The sequence below is a fragment of the Stenella coeruleoalba genome (genome assembly GCF_951394435.1).
Source record: "Stenella coeruleoalba genome assembly, chromosome: 3".
Taxonomy (NCBI): domain Eukaryota; kingdom Metazoa; phylum Chordata; class Mammalia; order Artiodactyla; family Delphinidae; genus Stenella; species Stenella coeruleoalba.
The window spans coordinates 106337208-106349473 of record NC_137148.1 but is presented as its reverse complement, the minus strand read 5'-3'; the positions used below and the strand labels follow the sequence as shown (position 1 = coordinate 106349473).

General features: G+C 37.3%; 1 protein-coding gene across 1 annotated transcript in view; it reads right to left on the bottom strand.

Moving 5' to 3' along the window:
* The window catches only part of SLC27A6 (solute carrier family 27 member 6), a 71107-nt gene that overhangs the window by 53221 nt on the left and 5620 nt on the right, over positions 1–12266 (bottom strand). Inside the window, exon 2 of the mRNA XM_079916980.1 lies at positions 6201–6404. Within this exon, the coding sequence (XP_079773106.1) occupies positions 6201–6404 (204 nt within the window). The remainder of the gene's footprint in view (positions 1–6200; positions 6405–12266) is intronic.

Below are 12266 nucleotides of genomic sequence, written 5' to 3'. Positions count from 1 at the left end.
AATTCGGGGATAATTTTGGAAAAAGGAAAGAATCCATAGGATTAAGGAGAAAGAGGGACAAAAGTAAATAGAGACATAGATGGTGATAGCAACTGGCCCCAGGCGCAGCGTGGAAGGCAGTTCTGTCTTTTTCCCCCTCCCACTACTTACCGGAGTGGCTGAAGGCAAGGCTGCTCTGACCAGGCTTAAATAGCCTTTCCTAGAGATCTTCAGGCACCTAACCAATTTCAGTGAGCAACAACAGAACCAGAAGCTGGCAGACTGAACACATACATACGCCAAAAGAATGGCCAACACAATTTTAGAAAGGCAGATGGGGACTTCCCTGGTGGTCCAGTGGGTAAGACTCTGCACTCCCAACGCAGGGGGTCCAGGTTCGTTGGGGAACTAGATTCCACATGCATACCGCAACTAAGAATTCACATGCCACAACTAAGACCCGGCTCAGGGAGGGAGGGAGGGAAGGAAGGAAGGAAGGAAGGAAGGAAGGAAGAAAAAAAAGAAAGGCAGATGGACAACTGGTGACTGACACAGCAGACCCAAGAAGATGAAACCGAAGCTGAAGCCTTGAAGAAAGTTGGTTTGCTCCCACAGAACCCCAGCGAGGCTCAGAAACTTGATGACCAGGTACCCCCCCCAGTGGAATATCAATATGGAACTATAAAGAGGGAGCTAAGTGGGAGTTATGTTTAAGAAGCAATTCCATCAGAGTCATAGATAAGGGAATCACCCCTTGTTCATCAAGATCTCACAGAATCTCCCAGGTCAAAGACATGTGAATGGTATAAAAACTGACCTCAATCCTTTCCTTACTCAGAGACATCTAAGTCTGTTCCTGGGTCCATGGATATAATATTTTGGTGAGCTTGGGTAAACAGAACTTCATAGTAGTAAAATGATTAGGAAAGATTCAATATAATCCAAAATGCTCCCTTATAACCTGCCTGAAAGGGCTTATGAGCAAACTCTACTGCCGTCATCTAACTTTTCCAAGTCTCATTTCTTTACATCACTTCGTAACTTGCACCAACACCTTCATCGTTATCAACATTATAAGATTTTTATGTGAGAATCAAGTGATTTTTATGATAATAGGTGACATACTAATATTAATTCTCATGTTCATTACAATTATCATCACTTAATTCAGCTCTGGGTTTTGAGTTGCAAAACATCAGCTTATATTAGAGAGAGAGAACAAGAGAGATGCTTTTAATAAAAAGTGTCAATGAAGCCTCTAGCAAGGCTCAATGTGAGACAGGCTGGGAGCTGGCGCCTGGGATCCTTTATTGGAGTTGCTTCACCTTGAGCAACAGAATACAAAGAAACTATAAGGGACTAAAAATAACTGTGCACGCATGCACAGTTGAGGCAATTATGAACAATAAAATACAAAAAGGCCACAGCTCAACTGCCATTTCTGAGGTGCCCAGAGCAAAAGCAGGGCACTGCACGTGATCCCTGCACAAAGTACCACCCAGGGGGTGGGCAGAACACCTAAGCCACCCTCCAGTCCAACCCACCAATCCACCCCCACCATTTAAGGAACCAGTCCCTCCTCAGGGAGTAAGGGCACCTGTTACTTGTTTTCACTTCCTCATGTGCAGCACAAGTCCCGATAAAGCCTAGCATGAATCCCTCATCTGACCTCTTATCAATTTCTATTGAGTAGAACTTAATCAATTTCTATTGATTAAAGAGTCCAAGGGCCCTAGTCAGTAAAAAATATGATTTTGTTACATTCTTTGATAGCTTTGTATTTCTAAAGCATGACATCTACTATATGCCTAATTCTGTATGTTGCTCTGCTCTGATCTCTACAAGACCCCATGTTGCTCAGAACTTCAAGCTAACAGGAGATGCTACCTGTATAACTTTCCCTGTATAAGATCATTCACAATCCAAATTTGGAAGAATGTCAATAAATGCTTTTGATATTTTAAAATGCAAAAAATAAAATAAAATTACAGCCCCAGGTTGCTTCCTCCACACTGCTATAAGATCTGATGTGTATTCTCTGGAAAAAGATGAGCCTCTGGAAACACCAGGAAGAAGAGAGGTTGAACAAGTAGGGAGAATAAAAGAAAGTCTGCATCCTTCTCCAGCTCCCTTTTCACACTTGACTAGTTTTCCCTTCAAGATTTTTATCTGAGGAATCTAAGGCGCCCAGAAGTAAAAACTGACAGTCACGAATCTCCCAACAAAATGTCGTGAGCAATGAAACTAACCAGCCCACAATCCCACTCAATCACACAGAGCTTCTAGTTAGGATTTGGTTTGTTTTTGTGTGTGTGTGTTTTGGTGGCTGCATTTTAAACATGCACAGCCAAAGGTCACCAGATATTTGAGAAAATCCTCTAGGGTAAAGAACAGAGAGCAACATAAAACAAAAGATAAAAGGATGACAGAGAAAATAGAGACAAGGTAGAGAGGAGAAATTTTCAAAAAATATTAATATTCTGAGAGATATGAGACAATGAAGTATCAATAATACAAAAATAACATGCTACAAAATGAGAAATAGTAAGAGAACACAAGGGTTAAAAGATAAATCTCTCAAAAAGTAAATCAAGGGGTCCCATCAGTGAAAAACAGATTTTTTTTTTGGCTGACTGCTAAAAGCTAAATTATAGAAAGTCATCTCTTGTCAAAAGGTTTACACCTTCCCATCTTGATTTTAAAAGCATGTCAAACAATCCACATGAGATGCCATAAACGTGAACAGCAGGAGGAAATGGTACAATCTTAGTGAATGGGAATTGGAATCAAAAGGATTTGCTGTCCTTCCTAGAATGCTCTAAAATGTCAAGGCAGTTGCTTGTGTTTAACTGTGAACAAATAAAAATTTATTGTTTTGCACTTAAAAAAAAGTAAATCAAAAGGTAAGAGAAGGAAAATAGGATATAAAAGATTAGAAAATTAATAACTAAGTGCAAGGAGGCCAATCTTTAAAAAGTTAGAGTTCCAAAGATAAAAGAACAAACAAGCAAACAAATATAATAGAAGGAGGGAATGGGCAGAAAGAATAGAAATAAAGAAGGAAAAAGAAGATATGTAGACACCTTTAAAAAAAAATTTTCAAGTACCTAGACTTGCAAGACATGAGTTTCTAGATTTAAAAGGCTTGCAAATTTACCAGCAAAATGGATAAGTAAGACTGGTTCCAGTACAAATAATCATGATATCATAGACTACTGAAGGCTAATAAAAGATTCTAAAAATCCCCAAAAAGAAAGAAAGAAAAACAATACCAGGTTGCAAGTAAAGGATTAGAAATCAGAAAGAAAAAGACTTCTCAATACGTGTACTGGAAGACAGAAGATAAAAAAGCAATGCCTTCAAGTCCCTGCATCAACATCATTTCTAATCTAGAATTCTATACAAACCAGTGTAAGGGTAGAAAAAGACACTTTCAGGCATATAAGGACTTAAAACATACCTGCTAAATACTCTTTATCAAGCAGCTAATGAAAGCAGTGCAGTGATAAAATGAAAAGCAAACTAAGGAAATGAATTTAGAATCTAAGAATCAGGGGATCAGAAAAAAAGAAAAGAGTTGAAGGGAATTCTCAGGGTGATGGTGAGGAATGAACCCAGGACAGTAAGAGAGCAACATGTCAAGACTGGAATCATAGGGAGGAAAGCTCTGGGAAGGGTGCAGCCAAGAACGTGGGCTTGACAGAATACAGACTAGCTTTTCAACATCTAAAGGTGAGTTACTTTTTAATAAAGGGATGGGTACAAACCATTTATAGGTGTATAGAAAACTAAGCAAGCAAACAAACAAAACCAAATGATTAATCCAAGGTTGGGGAGAGTTTTACACGAAAGGAAATAAATATAATTTTGTTATACTATAGAGCTCAGCAAGAAATAGTATCTACTAAGTTATGATACTGATACCAATCAAACAAAAATTTATGATGAAACAATATTAGGGTGATATTGGGGAGAGAAAGTATCTGCACCAGAGAGAAAGAAATGAGTGGAGGGAGAGAGTGGTAAAGAAAGAAGATAAAATCCTCATCTTCCATTGTGGAAAAGCAGTACATACTTTTTAGTAGGTACCTATTAAGTATCCAGTAAAATACTATTCATAAATCTATTTAGATAAATGGAGGTGATTACAGAAGGAAAGATCTAAAAAATACTGAATGTAATTGGTTTCAGGATGGAGAAATAGAGGGGTAAGCAGGGTACTTTTCTCTAAAATTTTTAAAACTATTAGAATTTTTCATCTCTGTGCTGTATAACTTTAATACAAATAAATATCAAACAGAAAAAATTAATAGCGCTTTTGCTTTCAGCCTGTTGTGCAAATGTATCAAACACTCTGGTTTTAATCTTCAAGAACAAAAGATGTTAATAGTCTGCTCCACACTATTCTCTTTTGGGGTGGGGAGGGGGGTCGGAGGGAGCGGGGAGAGGTAAAGATTGTTTTGAAGACCAGAGTCACTTTCTATTTTTACAAGTACCTTCCGTTGGAAGTTTTCAAAGCATATAATTTCCAAAATTTTATTGTCTCTTTCAAAGTCCAAAGTCAGTCTGAATTTATGCTGGCGACTTGATACATATTAGCATTTCCTAGTTTATTTATCAAAGCTGCTGCAAACAAAGTCAAAAAGAAAACCATAGTCTACTCTCCAGTATAGAGATCATTGTTAGCCTCCAAATAGGAAAAAGGAAAAGAAAAAAGTAAGAAAATTTTACTAATGCAATAGTAGTTTTGCTTCCCACTAGCTATCTACCTTACGTTTGGTAGTGTATATATGTCCATGCCATTGTAAAGCAATTATACTCCAATAAAGATGTTAAAAAAAAAAAAATAGTAGTTTTGCTTACAATACTACCTGTGCATAAGAAATTAGTACCAATATTTTTAATATGCCTCTAATTCAAACTCCCAGTCATCTTCAAATTAATTACAAAAGCTTACTTAGACTACCAAAGATATCATTCAATTTTTCTTAAGAATCAATTAAGTTTAACATTTCTTTTGAATTCTCAGGTAGTTTCACATTCTTTGTGTGTGTGTGTTGTTGTTTACCTAAAAAAGGGAAAGTTTAGTGACTTGATTCTATTTTGTATCCTTCCTCAAACCTGCAATGCCTTCAAGATTTCCTGTTTCTCACATGTTCCAATCAACTTATGCAAAACGAGGAGAGCCAGCTACAGGTACTTAAATTGCAGCTACACTTGGACTGTGCTTAGGATTTAACATTTTATACAAGAATTAAGAAAATGGTTTTAAAGTAGACTAATGGATTTTTTAATGCAGCAGGATAATTAGAAACTATTTAAACTAATCTTTTCATTTTATACATTAGGCAACTAAGGGAAGCTAGCAAAGATCCTGCCAAAGAAGCTGGCCAAATTCCACACTCTGAGCAACCGGGTTGGGTCAAGTCTTCACACATTCCTGTGCCATTTGTACTACCAAACTTGAAGAAAATCTTTCCACATGAGACAATGGCCAAGTGAACATGGTGACTTGTCAAGTTAACGTTAAAACAATTACCTTTTTCATCCAAGTTTGGGAGTTCAAATATCTAAGAACCCCAGGCCTTCTTGGATGCATGCTTTCTGAGATGTATGGTGACTATGAAACCGAGCCCCCCCTAAAACCAAGTTCTCTTACCAACTTTATGATTAATCTCTATACATCCAAAGCTTTGTTCCCTTTCTTGTCCCCTCTGACCTCAATTCTGGGCTAACTGAACAATAATCAACCAGAGTCAGATGACTAAAATTGCTCTTGCGGATAACATTGTTAATGTACTAAAGTAGCTATTATAGATATCATTAACGTGTAAACTCAGGTTGTTTCTCCAGGGTGAGATGAGCTCACAGACCCTCAAGCCATGAAGCACCTGGTCAGAGAGCTGTAAACCAGAGACAGCCTGACTCCCCGGAAACTGGCACAGAAATGTCACAAGCTGATGATTCACCCTAGCTTCTTTGTTCTTCCCCTTTAAGAAACCCCTAACTCAAAGATCAAGTTGGAGTGGATCTGAGGCTGGGCACCCTGCAATAAATCCTTACTGGGCTGCAGACTCCCACTGTCAGAGTTTGGCTTTCTGTGTCAAGGGCACATGAGTTCTTTGCTCAGCTACAACTACACATGGCAGAGATTTGCCTGAAACTGCTGCTTTGCAAATACGCTGCATTCTTCTTAAGTTTCAAGAACAGATGGATCTTACCTGTTGTTCCAGAAGTGAAAATATAAAGATAAGGAGTCTTGAGGTTTGAGGCAGCATGGTGGCTATGTGGCACCTGACTGTCAGATGCTGTGCTCAGTTTTTCTTTGAGTGAAATTATGCCTTGTGGAACAGACTCTTTCATTGCCCAAACACTGATATCTGCTGGGAGGCTCGGAAGGATCTCTTCTATAGTTTCAAGCAAATCTGAAAGCCAAAGGGTTAGGAGTAAGTAAATAAGACATAAATCTCAAAGCACTCACCTTGTGTGTTCTTTTGCATGTTGGAACAGGGATGATATGTAAATACAACGCTTACTTCCTTTTCATGTTGGATAAGTGACATCCCAGCCATTTCATGAGTATGTTTCAACATGACCAACAGAAAGGAAAATCTAGTTATTACCTGATTTAATCAATGCAAATAGCCCAATTCAAATTGAACTTTGGAGATTCCATTATCCGGATAGTGTTTTTTTCCCAATTTTTAAATAAAACTCTATTTTCGTACTTTGCTTTACATTTAAATTCAGGACACTGCACTAAACATTCTCCTTGAAATACAACTCAGTAGCTCATTATTCCAAAAAGCCATCTGTCTGTCACTGTTTAGTTCTACTATAATGTAATGATCCAGGAGAAACACCTGACTGGATTCACAAGATTATGGCTTAGAGACCATTTCAGAGTGAAAAGTTAAATGAGGAGATTCAGAGATGCTCTTTCCTCTGGATTAGAATAATTAAAGGTAAAAGGTCTTTGAAAGCAAAAGGAGAAAAAGAACACCTTCCAGAAAAGGCAGTAGGATCCACGGTGCACAGCAGGCTATGACAATGGCAGGTGAGAGCGGGCTGGTGAAAGCAGAGCCTGTGTCAGCAGCAGTGGGATCCAAGGCCTGGCTAGAACACACGTCAAGCAAAAAAGAAGGCAGAGGAGTAGAAAAGCCAGAAACACGGGTGTCTTCAGGCCTGAAGAGCTTAGGGGTCCTCACAAGGTCAAGGGTCTGGGTTGAAATTCAGACTGGAGAAAGGAAAAGGGATACTTCTCTCGGGAAGCATCTACTGTACACATTAACAAACGAGCAACTGTGGAAGGGAGACTGTGTTGAGTCACTCTGGGAGATTGAATTAGACCTTCTTAATTTGATCTTTAATATAGGAGAAACTGTCGTCTGTCCAGGAGGAGGGTAGTGGTAGAGAAGGAGGGAGATGGAGAGTGGGTGCAGGTCTTGGAGAAGGAGATATTCAGCGTGAAGGTATCTAGCACTCTACGGGGTACAAAAGAAGCAGAGCATCGGCATTCCTTGGATGAGGTGGAAGCGAGCGAGGCATCATTTTTTTTTCCAGAGTAGAGAGACAAACAGTTATTTATATTCTTTAAATTCTTTTAAAATGTGACACTCCTTTCCTTCAACATGGATCTTTAACAGTGAAGATCCACTTTCATGTTCTACATGGGTGCTCCAGTTTTATTTTCGTATTATAATACATCACACTTTTCTAAGATAAAAGCGATTTCTGAGTGCTATATTATTTATCTTAAAATCTACATTAACATCCACGGGGATATTACGCAGGGGCCTTTTAGAGTTAATGTAAGGAATGCCAAAGATTACCAGCAACCACCAGAAGCTAGGAAGAGGTGAGGAAAGATTCTTTCTTAGACCCTTCAGAGGGAGCATGGCCCTGCAGATACTTTGATTTTGTACTTTTAGCCCCCAAATCTGTGAGGGGATGAATTTCTGTCATTTTAAGCTACCCAGTTTGTGTTATTTTATTACACCAGCCCTAGGAAACTAATTCAACCAAGGTCACAAGTTGGTGGACAGAACTGTTAGTCTAACCTAACTCTAAAATCTATATATTACCTCATTAAAGAAATCAATGATAAAAAATATTATTAAATGTAAAATATACCCTGGTCAGAATGATAAGGTCCATGTAAATAAAACCTGTCCATCTAAATAATTACATTTTTAAATAATTTTTAAACAAAAAATAAAAAATAATCGCCAGATATATTCTATTTTGAAGCTGAATTCAGGGTGATGCATTAAACATCTTCCCGGAAATGTAAATCGCTGTCTCGTTATTTCAAAAAGCCATCTGTCAGCCCTTAGTTCTACTATAATACAAAACATTTGAAAAAAACTCATGATTTACCGCCTCAAAATCTATAACCCAAATTGTTCACAAAGAAGCAGCAAGAGAAATACATCAAATAGGACTAGGAAATTCACAATAAAACCTGCAAGAAAACTGCGAAAACACAGAAAAATGATAAGGAGTTGAAATATCAGGGTTGGGGAGGCAAACTGGGGCTTGAAATTTTCTGAGTTAATTTTTATTTCTTTAACAAATCCAAATAAAATAACCTGTAAGATTCCAGAGAAAAATCTACTTGTACTGAGCATACACAGCATGCTGCTGTATACAGATTGCTTTGGTGAGGAGAAGTGAAAAATTACAAGGAATGCCAGGGGAAGGACGAGTCATAAATAAATGAAAAAGCAGGACAAGCACATGATCTGCATTTTGTATCTTCTTTTAATTTTTAGCACTAGATTTTGTTTAAATGATTCTCCTGGGCATTCTGAACATATAAGGTTAAGTCTCTGACTTGACCCATTTCATTACCTTAATTTCAAATTTCTCACCTGGAATTGTAAATTCACAGCACAAACTTTATGTGTTCTTAATAATATGTGTGTCTAAATTGGCAAATTAAGTACAAAGAAAGTTACAATATGATTAACTGTGGTCCCAAATCTTTGTTAGAATTGTAGAGTCCAAAAAATCAGAGTACTTACAGAGTGATGACTTTTACAAGAAAAAGGAAGTGAGTGGATTTCCTAGGAATCAGAGGAGATACAACTTAATCTCCTTCATACATTACAATTAAATTGACTTAGCTGAGACATTTAGAATTATCAAATAGAATTTTATCTAACCAAATTATTTCTTCAATAGTGGTAGGAAGTGTGGATGAGGATAGTGAAAATTGAAATAAAAATTTGAAAAGTCTTGTACGGGATAAAGAATCACTATTTACTTATCACTGTCAATCTTTCTTAATCAAATGGAAAGTTTTAGTGTCATTTTGCAAGTAAATTTTAAATATTAAGTCCCACCACAACATAGCATGTGTTTAAATACTTCATGGAAACTTGTTTGTGTTTCATGAAGATTTACTCTTTAGTGAAGTGTCCTACCATTGAAACCCATAGAACTGTAAGCACCTCAAAATGATGCCTGTCCTACTCCATCCTTTCACTGACTGTGCCTGGCACACACACCATAGGTGCTGGATATGGAATGGAGCTCTGTCCATGGGATCCACTGTAGGTGCAGGTCTTATCAGTAAATTACCATAAGAAAATGAGACAGACGACAATTCTACAAGATTTAACAAAGTCCGCACTACAGGAGAAGATTGAATCTCTCTTTTCAAAGCAATAGATTCTTCCAGGAAATATGCATATGCAAGGTACTGTGTTAGGAGGGGTTGCAAGCATAAAAAGAGGTAAATTATGATCTCTGCTTACAATCCTTTAGTACTGTTTGTACAAATTAATTTCTTGTTTCTACATCATTATTATGCCTCTTATTCACATTTCTAAGACTATGAAATCAATGAGTAAAAATGTAATATATTCCTCTAATATGCCATTAGTGTGAATTATGTTATTCATTCTGCATTAAAAACTCTTTTTTTTGGGCTTCCCTGGTGGCGCAGTGGTTGAGAGTCCACCTGCCGATGCAGGGGACACGGGTTCGTGCCCCGGTCCGGTAGGATCCCACATGCCGCGGAGTGGCCAGGCCCATGAGTCATGGCCACTGAGCCTGCACGTCCGGAGCCTGTGCTCCGTAAAGGGAGAGGCCGCAACAGTGAGAGGCCCGCGTACCGCAAAAAAAAAAAAAACAACAACAACTTTTTTTTAAAAATTGAGGTATAGTTGATTTACAATGTTGTGTTAGTTTCTGGTGTACAGAGAAGTGATTCAGTTATACATACCTATATATTCTTTCTCATTATAGGTTATTATAAGACATTGAATGTAGTTTCCTGTGACCTTGTTGTTTAGCTATTTTATATATAGTAGTGTGTATCTGCTAATCCAAAACTCCTAATATATCCCTCCCCCCTTTCCCCTTTGGTAACCATAAGTTTGTTTTCTATGTCTGTGAGTCTGTTTCTGTTTTGTAAATAAGTCCATTTGTATTATTTTTTTAGATTCCACATATAAGTAATATCATATGATGTTTGTGTTTCTCTGACTTACAAAAATTATTTTTAAATTATCTTATTCTACATAAAACAAACTAATAGGTATCTCAAATGTATTGCTTGTAGCTCTTAAAACACTGGCAAACATTTAACTTTAAACTTTTATGTGTTAATACAACTAATATGAAATTCATCTGCACAGGGTTAACTTGAGCTTTCCATAATGCAAAGCAATATTCACAGAGAAACCAAAGTGAAGTTGTAGGTCTCATCACATGCTCATAATTACCATCCTACTGCTTAACAGCAGCTCAACAGGTTTCTCAAAGAACACATGGGTAGGCTATGGTGTCTAAGAAAACTGATGCTTAAGTAAGCAACGTATATCATGATGTAGATAACAATACTTCTTATCAGGCCAGAAACTAATTTCATCACCAACAATGTGCCAGCTATTTTTACAAATATTAGTTTATTGATAATCATAACCCTAGGAAGTACACTGGGGCATAAGCCTTTCAACTGTGATAACATATTCTTCCCTGAAGCACCTTTATTAACTGCCCTGAATACGAGCACACAAGTTTGTAAATGGATTTATGGGTTTTCACTTTCAGCTGTCCCCACATCTTTTGGGGAGTAGACAGTGTATTTATTATTGGCAAAATTGCGTAAGAAAATAAAAAGTAGAATACTTCATTTGACATTATTTCCAACACGTCTCCTATTGCCAGTAAATAATTATTACTCTGATGTGTGTTTCTCCCATTCAGCCTTGCCACTTCTCTGAGGAGGCACAATCCCTCTTTAAATTGTTTTTGCTCCTGTCAGTATTCAAGCACCATTCCCTTAAGGTAACACATGTTCAACATATACTGTACATAAGAATTCCAGGGTTGGTATCCTCATGATCACTGAAGAAAATAACACATGCTTAGAACAGTACCGTTTCCAACTAGTAAACCAGGAAGCCACTTAAACTTCCAATCAAAATCAGTTATTTTCTTTTGGAATGGAGGTAATCCTTGACAGAGCTGAGTCTAAAACGGGAAAAAAAATTGCAAAACGGCCATTCATTCTACTACACATAAAAATTAAAATAGATATGTGAGGCTATCATAGTACATGGATACAATACTACAGGTTCACATGAGCCATGTCTTATCTATCTGAGTATGTATTACTTTCTATAGAACTTTCTACAGAATTTAAAGGGTCTTATTTTTCCTCTATCTCTTCCTTTTGGTCTTTGAAAAGAAGATGCCTTTATGGTTGAAAGTCACTTGGAGAATTACAATGGCTTGATTGTTAACTGGAATATTTGCCCTGCACAGTCTGAATGCAACAGATCATAAAAACGAACAGGGCAATGCTGCATGCATTACTGTAAGTTTAGAGAGCTGACATAGGATTGTACTTCTTGTGAATAGAAACACAAAACCCTTCTGAGAATGTGGAGACACAAACTACTACTGAATGTAAAGTAAAAAGGTTTGGGATAATATCAATATATATTTTTTAGTTATCCACTTATAATTATAATGATTTAATATGTGATATATTGAGAAAGGAGAGAGTGCAAAATACACACATGCAAGTAAATCTGAGATTCTGTGGATGTTTAGTCTAAACACTAAAGACTACGAAGTCTAAAATGCTTTGACTTTTGGGGAGTCATGATTCTAACATTTAGCGACATTGATATAAAATAACACAACCAGAAATTCCATTGATATATCTACTGCCAAAATCAGCTATCAAAAGAACAGCAGAGGGACAATTGATGGGCAAAAATAGGCAAGTAAGTAAACAGTTAGTGAATGCCCAGATGTACCTTACAGTT